The sequence below is a fragment of the Ictidomys tridecemlineatus genome, unplaced genomic scaffold, assembly GCF_052094955.1.
Source record: "Ictidomys tridecemlineatus isolate mIctTri1 unplaced genomic scaffold, mIctTri1.hap1 Scaffold_132, whole genome shotgun sequence".
Classification (NCBI taxonomy): domain Eukaryota; kingdom Metazoa; phylum Chordata; class Mammalia; order Rodentia; family Sciuridae; genus Ictidomys; species Ictidomys tridecemlineatus.
In genome coordinates, this window is record NW_027521185.1 from 32,473 (window position 1) to 52,694 (window position 20,222).

General features: G+C 34.9%; 2 protein-coding genes across 2 annotated transcripts in view; one reads left to right on the forward strand and one right to left on the reverse strand.

The window, feature by feature from the left end:
- The window catches only part of LOC144372564 (transport and Golgi organization protein 1 homolog), a gene marked incomplete at its 5' end in the record, with an annotated part of 38,673 nt that extends 31,273 nt beyond the window's left edge, over nt 1–7,400 (forward strand). Inside the window, 8 exons of the mRNA XM_078035913.1 lie at nt 961–1,062; nt 1,935–1,995; nt 2,111–2,146; nt 2,224–2,291; nt 2,409–2,509; nt 3,775–3,851; nt 5,431–5,581; nt 6,588–7,400. Of these exons, the coding sequence (XP_077892039.1) occupies nt 961–1,062; nt 1,935–1,995; nt 2,111–2,146; nt 2,224–2,291; nt 2,409–2,509; nt 3,775–3,851; nt 5,431–5,581; nt 6,588–6,865 (874 nt within the window). The remainder of the gene's footprint in view (nt 1–960; nt 1,063–1,934; nt 1,996–2,110; nt 2,147–2,223; nt 2,292–2,408; nt 2,510–3,774; nt 3,852–5,430; nt 5,582–6,587) is intronic.
- Nucleotides 7,401–11,901: 4,501 nt separating this feature from the next.
- On the reverse strand, nt 11,902–14,715 carry LOC144372570 (axin interactor, dorsalization-associated protein-like). The gene is made up of 3 exons (XM_078035915.1): nt 14,600–14,715; nt 12,847–12,969; nt 11,902–12,038 (listed from the first exon to the last, which is right to left on the reverse strand). The coding sequence occupies exons 1-3, from the start codon at nt 14,685–14,687 to the stop codon at nt 11,917–11,919; spliced, it is 333 nt and encodes a 110-aa protein (XP_077892041.1). The 5' UTR covers nt 14,688–14,715; the 3' UTR covers nt 11,902–11,916.
- Nucleotides 14,716–20,222: the final 5,507 nt, after the last annotated feature.

Here is a 20,222-nt window from a genome sequence, read left to right on the forward strand (position 1 = left end):
ATATTCCTTTAGGCGTCATTTATACCTGAAACAGTGAGCTCTTTTATTCTTTAGCATCTTACAAGGTAACTAGTATATTATAGCCACTCATAAAATACTTGCTGAAGAATTAAATGCGAAGCTATATAAGAATATATAATCCCCTTTTTCTATTTGGTATCAATAATCCTTTTTTACTATAGTTCTTCTGATTTATGGAAAATTAAGTTTCAAGTTAATTATCTTTTGAATTGGAACTATGGCTAAAGTAGTACAAGGATAGCAGAAAATAGTATTTTTAAAATCATTAAATGTGGCTACCTTTGTCTCAGTAGATGAACATCTTGAGTTTCATGATCAGAGTTAAAACTTGTCAGTAGATAATACTCTGATCGTGGGTCAGTTTGGCTTCTTTTTCTGGTTGACAGACATTATCAAAACTCAGATTTGTCTTTTTGCTTAATTGCAATTCTTTTGAAATATATATCTAAAGTGTGAAAAATGTTCTGTGGCTAATTGCATAGCTAAAAGACATATTCTAGAAGATTTTTTCTTTGATTGACTATATCTTTATTATGGTACCAGTCTTGGATTGAGAAAAGAGTTCCTCCATGACAAAGATATACTTAGTGTCCTACCCATGGCAGAAACGAGAAAAGAATTATCCCTTGCTTTATCCTAATATGTTTAATTATGTTAGGTTTATCAGTCCTGATCTTCCACATTGAAGTAAAGTGAGTTTTTATTATCTTACACACAGGAGACTTGCCCTTGGGGCACATGTTGTTTTCACGTTTATTTTATTTACTGGTAATTAGAGAATTAAGAGGAAAAATTAGAAAATGTAAGTGATTTGCCAGAGTTTGATTTACGAAATTGCAGGTTTGAATTCCTATTTTATGTGCCTAAGCATTTTATAGAATTGTGGGAAGTGATATTCACAGAGAGAAACTTTTGATTTGATAACTGGCTTTATTTTAGGAAAGTGAGCCAAGAAGAATATGAGAGACTAGAAAAAGAGCAGCAGCTGTCAGCTGCAGATGAAAAGGTGGTTTCCGCTGTACAGGAAGTTAAAAATTACAAGTGAGTTCAGTTTCTAAAGGAGGGTGTCAATGTCTAATAAACTAGTGGTGGCTTTCTTTTTTAATCTTTTTTTACATTATGTAGATAGAAGAAAATAGCATGGAAGTATAAATAACGAGAGGATATGAATACATTCAATTCACACAGGAGAAAAAATAAATTTCAACTTTACAAATGAAAAATGTTAACAAAAATTTACTTATACCCAATGGGCAAGACCATAGGGAACTTGGTCAATGCAAACAGTTCTGGGGGTTTTGTATGTTGTAGTAATTCTTTAAGAAATCAGTTTGCTGTGTGATGTATCAAGACCCACAAAAGTGTGGCATTTGATAGACCTTGGAAATCTTTTATGGATATAATTTGAAAAAAAGAAAAAAAGTTTTAAGGAGGAAGATATTTCTAGCAGAATTACTTGAGAACACACTGATGAACAGTTAAGGAAATTATAATTTATCATTCAGAATCTCTAGCAATTAAATGATAAAGAAGTTATTAGTATTGGGTCTTTATTTTATTTATTTATTTATTTATTTATTTATTTTTGGTGCTTTACTACTAAGCTACATCCTTAGACCTTTTTTTTTTTTTTTTTTTTACTTTGAGACAGGGTCTCAGTTGCATAGGTTCCCACTTAATTGCTGAGACTGACCTCAAACTTGTGATCCTCCTGCCTCAGCTTCCCAATCATTGGGATTACTGGCATGTGGCATTGCACCTGGCCTGTAGTATTAGTTTTGATCACACTGGATTCATATAACTATAGAAATGTTTTTCTTATGTATGATAAAGTCTTTAAACGTATAGCTGATGGAATAAAGGGAAAATGGTCAGAAATGTTTCAAATGTTATTCAATTGTTGTAATTCTTAGGCGGAGAATTGAAGAGATGGAAGAAGCATTACAGAAAACCAAGCACTCGTTTAAAAACCAGGTAGTCATTAATACTGTCCTGTAGTTGCAGAATTTCTTGATATCTAATACAGACAATTATAGGCTATTATAATGAGTCCCTAAAAACATATTTTTTAATGTATTGTCTTTTTCAGATTGCTATGCATGAGAAGAAAGCTCATGATAATTGGGTAAGATTTTTTTTCCCCTTTTCTTTATTTTGTGCATAGCCTACTGCTACTGAATTTGAATATTTTCTCTTTAATAGCTCAAAGCTCGTTCTGCAGAAAGAGCTATAGCTGAAGAGAAAAGGGAAGTTGCTAATTTGAGACAGAAGTATGTGATTTTGGTATCTTCCTATGTTTTATAGTGTTTTAAGGTTATGCTACATATTATCTATGAAGGAATAGATTGCTGTTTCATAATTCAGTCCATTCTTTCTCAATATTCAAGACTATTGGAAATGACCCAAAAGATCGCAGTGCGTCAAGATGAACCCGGGATTGTAAAACCTATGCTGGGAAGACCAGATTTACAAAATCCTCCTCAGAGAGGTAGGGGGCACTTTGTAAAAGGAGCTATTTTATTTCTTGGTGCAGAATGTATGTAAATTACTTTTTATTTCTGTGTGTAATGGTTATGAAATAATCTGAATGATTTGCTAAAGCAGGAGATGAGGGTTGGTGTCAGGGAGAAGGCTGCCTTAAAGTAGTAAGGTCTTTAGGTCCACTGAGCCATAATGGCTCTTTTGGTCCATCCCCCATGAGTGGTGGAGAATGTTCCCCTCCACTGACAGCAGAGCCAGCTGGGAGACCTCCTTCTGCTACTCTTAATCAAAAAGATATGCCTAGAAACGGATTTGGTGAACATTCACATGTTGCTTTATAGTAAACTGCTTCAAGGTTTTTTTTTCCCCTTTTGAATATTCTAATGAAAACATTGAATTTGGGCCTGTACAATATATAGAAGATAATTTCTTACTTTATCTTAGTGAATGTTTTCTGGAAAATCTGTTCTAGAATAGAAAACATTTTTTTTTCCTGGAGGTCCCTGTATTGTTTTTTTCTTTTAAATTTTACACTGCGAAGTGTAAACCTTTATCTTTAAATTAAATCTCTATGGTGTTCCTTTCCCAAATATTATAAAAGTAGCCTTAAACTTTATGTAGCATACATATTTCCAACATGAAATACTGAATCTTATTTCAAATTCTAAATAGGACTGTAGTCTTGGTAAGATTGGAAGTCAGGTTATACAGACTAAAGAAAAGCCAGCCTACACGTACTTTAAGTCTATAGCTTAAAGTTTAGGACCAGTACTTATTAATCTCCTGTTCTATCAACCCAAGGCAGTTCTTTATTTTACTTAAGTCTCTTCATAAATTGTGATTTACGTATTGGGCAACCCATTTAAAAAATATTTTTAATTGTAGATGGACATGATATCTTTATTTATTTTTTAAATGTGTGCTGAGAATCAAACCCAGTGCCTCACACATGCTAGGCAAACACTCTATAACTGAGCTATGACACCAACCCCTGGGCAACCCATTTTTCATGTTGCTTTCTAGTTATTGTTGAACCCTGACCTGTCCACCAGTGGTTTATTTCTTCTGAAAAATACATACAAGGGCTCTGATCTTTCTTTCCCAAGGTCAATGGATGGACCTTTACCTCGTACTGGTCTTCTGAGGCATCTGGGAAACCCGTTGCCTCTGGTAAAGGGACCAAGTAATTTCAAAGAATCTGTAATTGTGGATGGAGGATTTTTATTCTTTTCATGTTAGAATAGTCTGAATCCATTCTTTGATCTCTAACAGACTCAGGATGTGGTCCAGCTCACATGAACAGCAGCTCCAGAAGTTCTTCTCCAGCTAAGGTGACGAATGAGGGCAAGGTAAGTTCTGTAGTTACTGTGAATCATGTGGTCATGCAGGAACATGTAGCTTTCCTACAGTACTTGCTCTTTGCTTTATCCTTCTTTGTGTTCTATTTGTACTATCCCATTTGTTTTTTAAAAAGCAAACTGTTCCCCAAGAACCTGAGACCCCCTCAGTCTCCACCCTTACTTCTTTGACTGAGCATCCAGTTGGAGTAAGTACTTAGAGGTTGAGAACTGAATTGGGTTTTATTCTGTGCATTTATGGGAAGGATATTCAGAGCATGACACTGATCTTGTTTGCTTTAAACTGCATGCAATATTGAGCTTACTTTTCTCTTTAACTTGGGAATGTTGCTTAAGTGTGTACAACTATAATGAACTACAGAATGTGAAAAGTTATCACTCTAACTTTATATGGTGTTTTGTATTGAATGTTCTAAGGCAAAGTAAATTCATTATAAATTATATAATTCATCATTTTTATTTTTGTTTGGAAGAATGTTATTTAAGAATTCCTCCATTTGTGCAAACCCTATTTTGAGTGATTTGAATTAGATTGGTATCAGATTTTCTGTGAAACAATGATCATCTGAAATGACCTCTTGAGCCAGTCCCAAAAAATGGTCTCATTTGTTCACATAAGTGTATTCTCTTGTAACTGTGTTGCTATTATATCTAGTAGGTCTTCTGCAGCTCTATAATAAAATAAATTTTTAATTGTTTAGTTTCAAACCCACTACTCATAGGAAATGATAAATCAATATCTCAAATGGTGTACAGTAAATGAAAGTAAATATTAAAGGCTTGTCTTCCTAATTTGTGTATATAGCACTGTGATGGAAAATACTTCTCAAGTTCCAGTGTATATATATTTCAGAAATATACATCTCTAGAGAAATCTAAGGGCAGCTTAGATAAGACCCCAAACCCCTTTGTAGTAGAAGATTTAAAAGAGAGCAAAGACCCATTGTTAGAGAGGAATAGAGGTGGGAAAAGTATGGCTTGGAGGCAAACCTGGGATTGAGTTCCTTAATATGCAGTGTGGCCTTCAACAAATTATGATATCCCATTTGCTTTTGTTCCTTCTTATTTAAAACAAGACAGTCTACTTAAAGATCTCAGAGGTTGAATAATATATGAAAGACTTACTGAAGATATAGTAGAATAGTAGCTATTATTACATGAGTAGAGAATGGATTTTTCATTTTATTCTGTTCATTCTTAATATGGAAGTAATGAGCTATTGTGATGAAAGGGAAGTGATGGGGATGGGGGGACTCCCTTTGAAATAGATTGTAGTGAATACAGCATGACATACTGGTCAGAAATCACCTCTGTTAATAACCCCTGCCAGTCCTATTGCCTTTCCCTTTCCTGTGCAGATATAATCAGTAACAAACTGCTCCCTCTTGTGGCATCCTTCCAACTTCTGTAAGCTGTCAGTGGGAATACACAGGAGGGGTGGGTAGAGTTTTGTTGCACTGATGGTGTTCTCTGGACAGGTTTTGGGTTTTAGCTTTTATAGGTATTGGTACTTTGTCTTAATACATAGGAATTTTAAAACTTTTAACTGCTTTCAAATCTTAAATTGCAGGTTCATATGGCTATGAAAGGGCCCCCTCCTTTCTCAGGGGTACCCTTCATGGGACCCCTGATGGGACGGCCTCCACCACCTCCCATTTGGTATGGACCGCCACTTCAGCTCGGTGGGCCTTTTGGGCCTCGGCCAATTCCTCCACCATTTGGTATGATGATCTGAACAGTAGTGATTGACTTATAAATCACATTCATCTTCCACTTCTATTGCTTGCTAAAACAGTTGGTTGCTATCTCAGGTCTTAACAATGAAAGGATAAAGCTGAGTACATTTTAACTTTTCCTCCAGTTTTCTGGGACATATGGGACACTACATAATCTTATACTGAGATAGGCAATAGCTATCTCTCATAGACAAGGATAAGGGGCTATATACAGAAAAGCCAGAAATATTACTTCTGCAGATGTTTGTTGAAAATCTGTTGATATGCACTGCAATAGATGGAAAGGTGGATGAGACGCATGCCATAACTTAAAATTTTGTCACAGATATGAAAATCCTATAACATAGTTTGTAATCACCCATAATGGAAGCATAAGCAGTAGGTTATAGAATATAGAAAAGGAAAAGTCAAACCCTCCTTACCTTGAAAAAAGTCAGAGGGAAGTGTTAAAGAGGATTTAACAGTTACCTAATAAATGTTCCTGGTTTAATTAGGTGGCTGTGGAAGGCCTTTTCCAGGAGGGCATGCGTGCACCTTGATTCTGATGGCATGTGTAAAGTCCATGCTGAAATACTTCATGAATTTTTAATGGATACACTAATAGATAGTGAGCTTTCCTTTTATCAAAATTTCTTTGATGTAGTAAAGTTCTTATTTCATAATCTATCATCTTGTCATGGTAATACTTCCAAATATAAATGGAGCTCTTGTGAGATAGAAATAATTCTGCAATTATATAGTAGGGAAAGAAAAAAGACAAGCCTGGAGCTAGGTAGAGCCATGTTAAATCCTTAATATGTTGCTTCATGGCTGGTTGGTCAAAGGCTATAACCTAAACTTGTTCCATCTCAGTTTGCCTCATCTGGCAAGTCAGGATGTTCACCAGCTGATGTTCTAGGCTTGGGAGACATTAAAGACTATATTAACATACTTGAAATCACCCTAGTTCAGAAATTTCTGGTATTTACATAACTTCCTTTTTATTTTCCAGGTCCTGGTATGCGTCCACCAATAGGCTTCAGAGAATATGCACCAGGTGTTACACCTGGAAAATGGGATTTGCCTTTTGACCCTCGTGATTTTTTTCCAGGACCTGCACCAGCACCATTTAGACCTTTAGGCTCATTTGGCCCAAGAGAGTACTTCATTCCTGGTGCCCCATTACCACCTCCAACTCATGGTCCCCAAGACTATGGGCCACCACCTGCTGCAAAAGACTTAATGCCTTCAGGCTTTAAAGATGAAACTCCACCTAATTCTCAAGAGTAGTGAGGGCTGTTCACAGGCCTTAAAAACAGGGCCCATAAAATTAACCTCTGACACTTAGTCAGAGTTAAAGGATTATTGGATTATTGGCTTCAAAATATAAAAGTTTATTTTAAATGGTTTATGTTTTCAGAATGAAGCTGCCTTGGTGCAGTATACATTTTGAGCCAAAATATTTTCCCCCTAAATATCCCCCACTTAAGCTAGAGTATCCTTCCAATTTAAAAATGTGCAATAAGGAATACCTTTGTTTTAGTTAATGTAGCATATACAATTGCTAAATGATTTAGAATGTCATAATTATGGACATTTCCTGTGGAAATGCTTTAAGAACATGTATTTCCATTATCCTATTATTAGTGTATTCCAGTTGATAACAGAGAAATGGTGTTTTATAAGCTTGATATTTTTTCTCTTTCAATATCTGGTCGCAGAGACTGTTGGGCTAAAAATGTTTACTCAAAGATCATAAACATCATTTTCCTTCTTGCTGAAGTTCTTTGTTGTAATAGTTCATAAAAATTGTTTATTAATATTTCCCAAGTGTCTGTTGATTCATTGGATCGTCATGAGATTTTGTGCCATTGGGGAAGCATGTAAACGCACTCTCAGAACTGAAGATAGTGACTTGGCAGCATATGCCCTGTTGCTCACTGTTAAGGAGGCTGGACCTTGGTCAACTGTGGACTTCTACAGAGGATTTCTTTTACTTGTGAGAAGTCTTGTGGCTCTATTTTTGTAGCACATTCATGTACTTTTTTCTAACCACTGTCCATGTGAGAATGCTTTTCTGAGAATGAGTTTACATTAGTAGCAAGAGCTACTGCTTTTGCCATTATTGCATTGTAACAGTAAAATATAAGGTGGTATGTTGTGTCTATAAAAAATAAGGAAATTTCTTTTTAAAAATGTACACAACACACTCTTCTCTTTCCCATACCTTCCCACTGATTTTCAAGGAATATGATAAAAAAAATTAGAAAAGTATAATCCTCTAAGAATGAATGAAACTCTAAGGCCTATAATGTCTTTACTCAGCAACTACGGGCTGAATTAAATTCTTTTTTTTTTTTTGATAGATACTCAAACATATTTTATTTAAAAAACAATTAAAGAAAGTCCTGGATCTGTAACTACTGTCTTTAAAACAATGTTTCTAAGAACTAGCTCTCCAGAACTGTAATTTTAATTACGGCAATTTTAACAGTACATTTTAAGAGGTTTAAGATGTAAATAAAATTATAAAAGCCTGATACTTTTGTTTACTGCTAGACCATATTCTTCCATTCTTTTAAATTCTAGAAAGTAATAGGATTGTTGAAACCTAGAACATAACATATCATTGTTTTTTTATGTCCCCTAAGTATTCTCAAAATAGGGGCAAAAGCTTCAGTGTGAAACAAAATCTCTGTGAAACAAAATCTCTAAACTACTGAAGATAACTCAGAATAAAAATGAATTCTTCCTAAAGGACTCAAATTCTATCTACATAACCTCCATTTAATATTAGAAGCAGCAGCTGTGTGTAAGAGGAAAACCATATAATAGCTTATGCCATTTTTAACCATGTAAAATAAAATTTAAGTCACAAACACATTTTGAATGTATCTTTCAACCTCTACAGGACACAAGGCAATGCTGAAGTTACTTAACTTCTAATTTTAAAATAGCATTTAAATAAAAGTGATGTCAGCTAGGAAGATAGATTTTCAAGAAAAGGCAGATTTATTATTTTATTCAAAGCAACAGTAGTTTTCCCTCTAAAGCCTTTTTTGTATTTATTCTATTAGTAAGTTATAATGCGTTCTACGTAGTTTATCTGAGCAGTTCTGAACCCACCCATAGTTGCCTCTCCTTACATCCATCTGATTAATTGTACCACTTCTGTAGCAAAGCCCAAGGTAGCTGCCCATATACAGGTTGTGTAGAGAATACTGTCCCTTGATTCAAGTATACTTTTGTATCTCAAAAGTTTTAGAAGTCCTCTCCAGCAAGTTGTGTTTGAATTTAGTTACTAAAATCATTTCATTTGTGAAGCAGTAGTGTTTCAACCTGAAAGTATTATTGCTATAGTTGTAATTATTGTCCAGTAACTCATCTCCTCCCACACTAGAAAGTAAATTTAAACAACTAATTTGTGAGATACAGATTGCTTTGTGTTAACTGCTTCAAGATAAAATCACCTTTTTTTGGGGGGGGGAGGTTTGGTCATTCAGGTCTGAATTAAAGCTAAGCTGATGACAATGTTCAATTTAAGTTTGTTTAATGCTGATGAAAGACATTCATACAAAGCATCCTCTTTTTTTTTTCATATAACCCCATTCTTTGGTGGAAGCTGGGGTTGTGGCTCAGTGGTAGAGTACTTGCCTAGCACAGACAAGGCCCTGGGTTTAATCCTCAGCACCACATAAATAAATAGAGGTTAAATAAAAGCATTCTTATGTGAAGGATGCTAAATGTTTCTTCATATAAATTATCACTTTGAGGGGCTGGGGTTGCATGTGAGGCACTGGGTTTGATCCTCAGCACCACATATAAATATAAAGGTACTGTGTCCATCTACAACCAAAAAAAAAAAAAGGTTTGTTTTTTTTTAAAATTATCACTTTGATATACATGTTTTATAGTATGAGAGAACAGAAAGAACAATGTATCCGTTTTGCTACATTTTAATAGCAGATTTTAAGGGAGCAACATCAAACATCAGTAACATCAAACAAAAAGGTACTGAGTACTCCACAGGGTACAGACTGCTGCCAAGCACCTTGGAAAGTTTACATGACATGGAGAAGATGAGGCCCTTCTCTTGAGAAGTTTACAGTCTGGAAATTTTGACTACTCAGAGTTTCAGTTGAGTGAACATTTTATTAAGGCAAATTCTTCATTTCCTAGAACTACTGTAGACTGAACTATTTTTGCACTTGTGAAATTAACCCAATCCAGATGAAAGAAAAGATTAAATTTGGTTGATAATTCTTTCAGGCTCATATAGTTTTATGAGTCTAGTAAACAAAACTGACCTAACAGACAACTGAAAAATTAAAGACTAGATCTCTTGAAGTGCAAGGGCTAAAACAACTATTATTTGTTTTAAAAAGCAAACGGATGGTATGATTAGGGTTTACACTATTTTAAAAATAGGCCAAGTATTGCATTCCCTTCATGCATTGTTCATTTAAAATAGTGAATATTAAAATACGTGGGTTCTACATGTAACCCACAAAAAAGCTCCTCACAAATCTTTATGTTCTGTGTATCAAATATGCACCTTGTGTACTATGAAAGTTTTATTTATGTCTCATCAAGTTAAAAGTAATGTAAATAGTGAAATTATAATAGGCTAATGACCTGCATATTTTTATATGAATGTCAATATATCTAAATAGGAAATAAATGGCAGTCATATCTACCTATATTAAAAAAAATAAAATATCTTTCCAGATTTTTCATACTTGCCGAAGTCTGGCTTGGCACAAATCAGGAGCCACTTGTCAAAAAGAAACTAACTTTATTTTTAGAACTACAAACGCCAAACAAAACAGCTCCTCAGGGAAAAAACCCTCAGAGCCCAACTGCCACCACCGGCTTCCACAAGCCTCTCACCCCCACACCAGCCTCTCAGCCTCCCACAATCCTCCTGCTCTTGAGGCCGATTGGCTGGGTTGCGTGGGCAGAGCCAAAGAAGTCACCAATGAGCAGCTCCGTGGAGGAGCCAATCAGCTAGATGTTGCTGGGGCCGCTGTGAGCCAATCATCAGCTGGCAGTCTGAAGGGCAGGGAAACAGCCCAATGAACATCACCGCAGAGGAGCCAATCAGCTAGATGTTGCTGGGGCCACTGTGAGCCAATCATCAGCTGGCAGTCTGAAGCTTTCTGGCAGCTGGAAGTTTGCTGGGGCCCCTTTGGCTGTGGCTCTCAACACATACTCATCACTTTATATAAAGACAAGGTATGCAGGTTTTAAGGTTTCACAATCAGTTGTCAGAAAAACAGCAGTTGTTCCTAAAGTATCTCATTAGCATCTGACTCAATTTTTTAGATGACATGATTTAGAAGATGTAAACCCACTCCAAAATTTGTAATTATTCTGAGAGAGATGGTTTTAATGTTAACCCTAGAATCATTAATGTTAACCCTAGAAACAATAGCAATGTGATGTAGAACAACTAATCAACATGACTAAAAATGTGCTCACTTTCAGAAAAACAATCTGGTCATCTGGAAAAAAAAATCACAGCTACAATCTGGGGAACACTCCCATATAGGATATTGATCTGATCAAGGCACACTATTTCTAAGTAGAACTATCAGATGAGGGTGAATTTAGGCCAGCTCTAAGGAACAGCCTATAAGACAGACCATAACTAATCCAATTTCCTTTCAAAGCAATCTGGTACTATCCTACCCACTTCAATTCAAAAGTTTGAAGTTAATTCAAATCAAAAGACCATATTGGAGCAAAAGTGAGCAAATGTGTAAATCCTAGCACATTCTTATTGCTGTATTAAGTTTGAAGATGAGCATACCTACCACAGCAGTATTGTTCCAGGAAGCAGGGTAGGAACAGTGGTAAATTAGGAAATAGACTATTAATTGCACAATTAATAGGAAAGTAAAAACAAGTTTCAAAATCTACAATAAACCTGTATCCAAAGGAGTCATATCAATGAGGTGCTGGACTTTAGTTCTGTGGTACAGCTTTGCAATGGACTCACTGGCCTATAGGTACGGCTCACTTCCTGCCTCCTGAAGGATGAATATGCTACACAGAGCTATGATGGTTTCTACTGAGTGGTAAAATTCACAGAAATTAGACATTACTCATGTCAGAATCATTCCTTGTGCAAAGTTTGATGTAGATGAAGATAAAGTGGTTTCTTGGTCAATAACTGCAATTTCTTTTAAAGTCAGTGGGTTTCTTGTATCTGTAACCACAATAGATTTAAAATACTTTGATGATTGATCTACTCCAATGTTACATTCTCGATAAGAGGGACTAAGAAGAAACATGAACTAGTAACCATTAGAACAGTATGAATCCTATATGTATATCACTTACAGTTCTATTACAGTTGGCCCAGGTTTAATCTCATCCATCTCCATGAAAGCAAAACATTTGGTGCTGGTAAACCTTTTTGTAAGCTTGTAGTGTTTGAATTCAAAGAAGATAGCTGCACCTAAGGAATTAAAACAAACAACATAAGCCAGAGACCACACATTTCTTATGTGTCACCAGAAGCCTATGATTTTACAAAGTAACGTGTCAAACAGTCTGATGACACAACTGTTGATAACTCACTGTGGCTGTCACTCCAAGCTCTGGTACTAGCATGTCTGAGTGACATTTCTCCATATCATTTAATTCTACAAAGTACAACAAAATTTTATAGCAAGAATGTAAGTTATGTACACAGGTAGAATCATAAACTACCAAAGAATATAAAATATTAAATACTACAAGAAAAACAGAAGTTACTTAAGTATCAGCAGTACCTATAAAAATGGTTTCAATAAGCACCAATATTAGATAGAATAGAAATTTAAGAGTTCCTTTAAAAAAAATTCTACCTTATATCATTTCTCTCCCTCCTGAAACAACCACACCCAGATTGTCCTTTCCATATTCTTACAAACTAACTGCCAGTTATACTATCTTTTTACCCAATGCATCTTATTGAAAGAAAAAAAATAATTTAACTGTTAGAAAGTAATCATTAGGTTCCTAAAAGGACTTAAGGTAATTATTAGGGAACCTGCTTCCTTAACTCTGTATTATGAGAAAAACTTCCCTATCAAATAATATTTAACCACATTATTACACAACTAGATAATGCAACTGCTAATTCTCATATTTTAAAAAAATTGATTTGACTTTAAGTCAATATTCATAACTATGTGACATAAGATCTTGTGTTAAGTACACTATGAACACAAACCCAGATAAGTACTGTGTCCTTAAGAAGTCAGTAACTGATAATTACAAACCTTTGGTTAATTTTTCAATATGCTTCTGGAGCTCAATGTCCACATTAAAATGAACATATGTATCTTCTTTTCTTGAAGCCACAGGTGTATCTTGCACAGGAGTTAAATCTATGCCATTCAGATCTGGAGAAAAGTTTCTGCTTATGAGCATTCACATATACAGACGGAAAATATAGAAACTGCAAAGGTTACAGTTCCTAAAGAGGCATGGAAAGAGCTGAGAGGAGATTCTCAGGTTAAGAGATTCCTATTTGGTGTGAGCAAGTATGTGACAGTTGTTGAAGTTCATGGGGTATGTGGAGAGAAATGAATATAGACTGGATAGGAGACCTCATGAAGGGGACAAGGAAGCCTTTACATGGCCAAGTGGACAAAACTTGATCTTCATAGTGAAGTGGTAAAAAGAACAAACATGTTTTTCTTAGGGAATAGCCCACTATATTTTTCTATGCAAAAAAAAAAAAATCTGGAGTATTTAATTTGCCACAATGGAGCTCTGCCACCAATTTCTAACTTTGATCAAGTATGACTTATTTAGAAAAGCCTTTAAACCTAACCTTATCATAATTTCCCTGTTAAGAACCAAAAATGGATGAGAACAGCCAACAAAAACCCTTTTGTTAATGAATAATTTTTCATATATATTATCTAAATTCTGGTTATACTGTTTACAACATACCCTGAATTTACAACAACCAGATGGTACGTTATATATAGTTTTAATTTTCTGGTTTTTAAAATCTCAGTTTAGTCAAATGCAACATGGACTCATTTAATAACTCCTCAGTGTTTATGTGTTATTCATTTATGTGTCTCAAAAAGCTCAAAAACAATTTAGTACATTTAATAATTAAAAAATATTTACATAAAAATATTTCAGTATAACATATTCAAAGGTAATTTAACATTTACAACATCATTAAATATTTTTGTGTTTTAAGTATACTTTCTGAATGAGTATGCAGTTTTACAAATGGCCTATCAAACAATGTAAATATTTTCCAGTATACTATATATTTGATAACTGGTAACATCGGAATTTAAAAGTGTACCAGTATTAGTGCTGTGGATTCTGTTCTTTAAATAAATGTTTTTCTTTGTGGTCAATTGATAAAAGTTCCTCCATTTAATTTCAGCACCAATCTGTTCCTTTGGTGCAAAACTATAGATTAAAATAAGCCGTTTGTACTAACTATAGTTATTTCTGTAAAATGGTATAATTTATTCCTTAATCACATCATCATCCCACGGGATTGCTTTCAGGGCATGGATGTTATGGACGCACCCTACTTCCCTGTCCCCTGATTTTCATCTGCCTCTGTAGGACTCACCTAAGTAGATACCTCAGTAGCACAGGAAGAAGAAGGGGTTGAAGCAGGAGAGATGGGAAAACAGGACATTGGGCTTTGTGGAGAGAAATGAATATAGACTGGGTAGGAGAAGGTGAGGGGTGCTATTGTTAATCTACATCCTGAAGGCTGTAGCTGCTTTTAAGGATAATGTGTATGTTTAGTCTGCACGTTAGATGGAATCTGAAGAGCAAAAATCTATACAAACTCAAAAGCAAAAGTGAGTGTATAAGTAGGAAATATTTTTTGTAAGTCTTTCGAACTATGTTCTGTTATGATCTCTTCTAGGATTTTGCCTCATTATAGAATGCATTAAAGTAAGTTGTCACATATACAAGATCATCCCCTGTCAAAAACTTTGTCCCATATGAGAAAAAACATAATGCAATTTGCCAGTTATTTACCCTTTACACTAACTGTAATATAGGGATCGATGCACTGTCCAGCGTCTTTCAGACCAATTTTCTCAATCCTGATAGTGAGTAATGTCATTCCCGGTTCTGATGGCAACCTTGGTAATAAAGTATCTGGCAACAGAGAAACCTCAATAAAAGTTAGCTCCACCAATAATGCAGAGTAAATACTTTGACAAACAGAAGATATAGCCTACCTCTTAGGAACTAGCTAGGCATTATGTATTTTTATTTCCAAAATTCATGAACATCTGATGTTATACATTTTTAGAAAAATATTTAAATTTACACATAATATATCTGCATTTCCCAACCATACAATCACCTTTAAGCAGAAATAATAATTTCTATAATAATAGTATATAGTATGTATAATAAAAGTATGTTAAAAACATCACTTGAGGAAGCCCAATGATACATAATAGTATAATATGCTCACATAATATTTATATTCAATATGTACTTCTATATTATATTCAGCATCTTAATATGAAGTGGTAGAACAAAGACAAGAAAAGCTTTTAAAATACTTGTTATACTGTTCTAAAGTCTGAGACATTTAATATCACAGTTGATCAATACATTCTTCTCTTTAGTTACTCCTAATAAAGAAAATAATTTACAATTTGATATTTATGTTTTAATTTAACTAGATAGTCTAACTTCTATTCTTCATTCTATTTTGTATGATTTATTCCCTCAGAAATTAGTACTATACAGACTGACATATAAAATGGCCATTTGTATAACTGAACATTTTTTCCAAAACCAACTAAAATTTTTAAAACTAAAACCCACCCAGAACAACATGACAACATTCACCCACCAAGAACATATGAAGGAAGAAATCAACTGTTCAGTATGTTCCCTTTTTTGAAACTACCAATAGAGAACAGATGCAAATAAGCTGATTTTAATCAAGTATGTATACAGAACCTCAAAATACACTTAACAAAAGATTTTGGTTGATGTTTTTCAAGTTTCTATTCAACAATGTGTTATGCTACTTTTAATGATGAGTTATTTGAAATACATGAAGTAATCAACACACTACATTTGAAAATACACATTTGATTGATGGCAAATGTGGCTTGAGGAAATTTTGGGAGGTGATGGGAATGTTCTGAACTTGTATAGTGATGGCAGATGCAAAACTCTATAGAGGTGTCAAAAATCGATGAATTTTATACTTACAGAAGGGAAATGTTATGAAATGCAAATTGTACCTCAACAGTGCTGTTAAAAATGTATTACTTTCTAATTTAAACAAATATGAAGACAATACAGACAAATGCAATAATAGGAAGGCCTGGAGGCTGCATTCCACTGTTGCATTAACAAACCTAAATGGGCTCAGGCTGATATCATTAAATATATACATAATACCTTTTATGCATCTTCTTTGATTGACAAATGAGGGTACTTTTAGAAGAGGGGCTTGTACCTGGACATCTGGGATGAACTTCAGAAAGTTAAGAAACACTTCTGAAATTTTATGAAAAATGTGAATATGTATACATTTATATTTATATATATACATACATATTCATATGTATGTATATCATATATGAATTTTTCTGCAGAAAAGTTCATTCTATTATGTAGTACATGGCTGTATAAATATGCTACAGTTTATGTACACATTCTTGTGTTGATAGACATTTGAATTACTTCAAGTGTTTGGATATAGTTAACAGGCTATTATAAATACTCTTCTAACATCTTCTAGTGCCCATAAGCACCCATTTCTGAAACAGGGGAATCACTAAGTCACCTGGCATGTTACCTCCATACCTACTATGTAATGACAATCCATTTCCCAAGGTGGTTGTGCCAACTTTTATTCCTAGCCCAAGTGCAGTAGTGTTCCCATTGCTCCACATCCTCACTAGGTACTGTTTTCTCAGATTCTTCATGTTAGCCAATTTTGGTATAAAGAGATCAATCATTTTAATTTGCATTCCTCTGAAGATTAATAAGGTTGAGCACCTTTTAGAATAAATCAAATGTATGATTTCCTCTTTTCTGAAGTGTGTTCAATTATTTTGCTCGATTTTCTATTGAGATGTCTATCTTATTGAGCTGTAGGAGGTCTCTATTATTTTGCTGGACAAATGTTTTACAAATAGCTTCTTAGTAGTTTTCCTTTATAAAGACTTTTTGTTGAAGTAGAGCATATACATTTTAAAATGCACAAATTGTTAGTACAGTTTGCTGAACTTCCACAAAGTGAATACACCTGTATAACTAGTATCAGATCTAGGAAAGATATGATCAGCCTCCTGGGAGTGTCCTTCCCCCCACCCTATCCAATTCACTCTTCCAAAAGATAGCAACCATTGCTAACTTCTAACACCAAGTGTTAGTTTTGAATGTTAAGAATGACTTTTCTCTGCCATGGTGTCTTCTGATTATGATAAATACTTACTGCTAGTAATATTCAAATTTCTTAATATCTTCCTTTACAATCAGTGCTTTTTATGTCATATTTAAGAAAACTTACCCCACTCCAAAATCATAAAGGTATTATCTTGAAAGCATAGTTTTGCCATTCACACTTAATTCTATATGTCACATAGAATTATTGACTACGGTGTATAGTAGGAGCTTTAATTTTATTCAATTTCACATAAATACTCAATTGTCTCAGCACTACTCATTAAAAAGACTGACATTTTCCACCACTGATCTGCAGTCCCACCTCAATCATAAATCATGTGGCAATCACTTTCTGAGTTTTCTATTCTGTCTTACCGGACTGTTTATCCTCTTACCACTAATACAGTATCTTAATTCTACAGCTGTATAAAAGGTCCAGGAACTGCAATAAAAATTCAGATGAGTTTCAGAAAGAGTCTATCTTTATAAACTGCTTCTTCTAATTTATGAACTAGTATATATCTTTACATTTTAAAAATCATAACAATTATTTAATAGAATTTTATTTGACCTAAAAGCCTTCAGAAATAAAGACCTACAGATCCAGGGAAAACTCCTGTTTTTTTGTTTATGTTCCATGAAGAATGTATGGCCATGTAGAAATGACTGGAAAAGGGGGTGTGAGCTAATGGTAAAAGGCTGCCAGGGTCCCAGCAAGCCCTGTCTGGTCAGATTCTTCTTGGCCTCTCTGTATAGCTTTCTTTCCTACTGGACCTAAGGCAGGTCCTGTCTGGAATGAGGGTTTGTAAGGGAGGGGTAAGGGAGGGTAGGGGGACAGTAAGGGAATAGCAGGGAGGGAAGGAAAGAGAAAGAGAGAGAGAGCGCTTTCTAGGTTTTATGACTGGCTTTGGGAGAGAAGAATGAATGGACAGGAGGGCAGAGGAGAGCAGAGGCTTTGCTGCTGAGGTTGCTTTTGGGATTCCAATCTCCTTCAGTTAGAAGTTCTCAGCAGGCCAAAACCTCACCCTTTGGGCTATCATATTCTGATCTGACCCTGCCCACCTTCCCCCTCTCTCTCTCCCTCCTCCTCCCTTTCTCCTTTTAAGAAGGGAATTTGTAGATCTTTCCATCTTCTAAGATCTTCTTTGATTTCTCTCTTTAGGGTTCTGTAGTTTTCATTGTATAGATCTTTGACTTCTTTCATTGATTCTCAAGTATCATTTTTTTTGAGGTTATTGTGAATGGAGTAGTTTTCCTCATTTCCTTCTCAGAGGCTTTGTCACTGATATACAGAAATGCCTTTGATTTATGGGTATTGATTTATATCCTGCTCCTTTGCTGAATTCATTTACTATTTCTGGAAAGATCGACCTTGCTCTTGGATAGGCAGAATTAATATTATCAAAATGACCATACTACCAAAAGTGCTATATAGATTTAATGCAATTCCAATCAAAATCTCAATGGCATTCCTCATAGAAATAGAAAAAGCAATCATGAAATTCATCTGGAAAAATAAGAGACCAAGAATAGCTAAAGAAATCCTTAGCAGGAAGAGTGAAGCAGGGAGTATTGCTATATGAGACCTTAAACTATACTACACAGAAATAGTAACAAAAACAGCATGGTTTCAGCACTAAAACAGACTAGTAGGCCAATGGTACAGAATAGAGGACACAGAGACTAACCCACAAAATTACAATCATCTTATTTTAGACAAATGTGCCAAAAACATGCACTGGAGAAAACTGGAAATCCATATGCAACAAAATGAAATTAAACTCATAACTCTCACCATACACAAAACTTAACTCAAAATGGATCAAGGACCTAGGAATTAAGCCAGAGACTCTTCGTCTAATAGAAGAAAAAAGTAGGCCCTAAACTTCTTCATGTGGGTTAGACCACAACTTCCTTAATAAGACCCCTATGGCACAAGAATTAAAACCAGGAATCAATAAATGGGATGGATTCAAACTAAAAAGTTTTTTTGTCAGCAAAAGAAAACAATCCGTGAGGTGAACAGAGAGCCTACATCCTGGGAGAAAATTTTTACCCCTCACACATCAGATAGAGCACTAATCTCTAGGGTATAGAAAGAACTCAAAAGCTAAGCACTGAAAAAACAAGTAACCCAATCAAAAAATGGGCCAAGGACTTGAACAAACACTTCTCAGAAGAGGATATACAATCAATCAACAAATATATGAAAAAATTTTCAACATCTCTAGCAATCAGAGAAATGCAAATCAAAACTAAGATACAAATCCAGTCAGAATGGCAGCTATTATGAAGACAAACAACAATAAGTATTGAAGAGGATGTGGGGAAAAAGGCACACTCATACATTGCTGGTGGGACTGCAAATTGGTGCAGCCAATCTGGAAAGCAGTATGGAGATTCTTTGAAAATCTGGGAATGGAACCACCATTTGACCAAGCTATTTCTCTCCTTGGACTATACCCAAAGGACTTAAAAACAACATACTACAGGGACACAGCCACATCAATGTTTATAGCAGCACAATTCACAATAGCTAAACTGTGGAGCCAACCTACATGCCCTTAAGTGGATGAATGGATTTTAAAAAATGTGGCATATATACACTATGAACGTTTTTAAAAGAGAATAAAATCATGGCATTTGCAGGTAAATGGATGGCATTGGAGAAGATAATGCTAAGTGAAGTTAGTCAATCCCCCCAAAACAAATGCCAAATGTTTTCTCTGATATAAGGAGGCTGACTCATAATAGGGTAGGGAGGAGGAGCATGGGATGAATAGATGGATTCTAGATAGGGAAGAGGGGAGTGAGGGAAAGGAAGGAGGCAGGGGATTAGCCTCCTAATGAATGTGATGGACATCATTATCCAAAGAACATGTCTGAAGACACAAATTGGGTGTCAACCTACTTTATATAGAGAGATACGAAAAATTGTGGTATATATGTGTAATAAGAATTGTAATGCAAAAAAAACAAGTACATGAATAACGTGAATTGGCGTGAACATACTTTATACAAAGTTAAAAAAATTGTGCTCTATATGTGTAATAAGAATTGTCCATTGTCGTGTATTAAAAAAAATAAAATCAATAAAAGAAAAAGAAGGGAATGGGGAGTGGGTAGAGAAAAACTGTGGAATGAACCCAAACTAACTTTCCAATGCACATATGTGAATACACTATAATGAAACTCATCATTTTGAATATCTATAAGATACTAATTTTAAAAAATG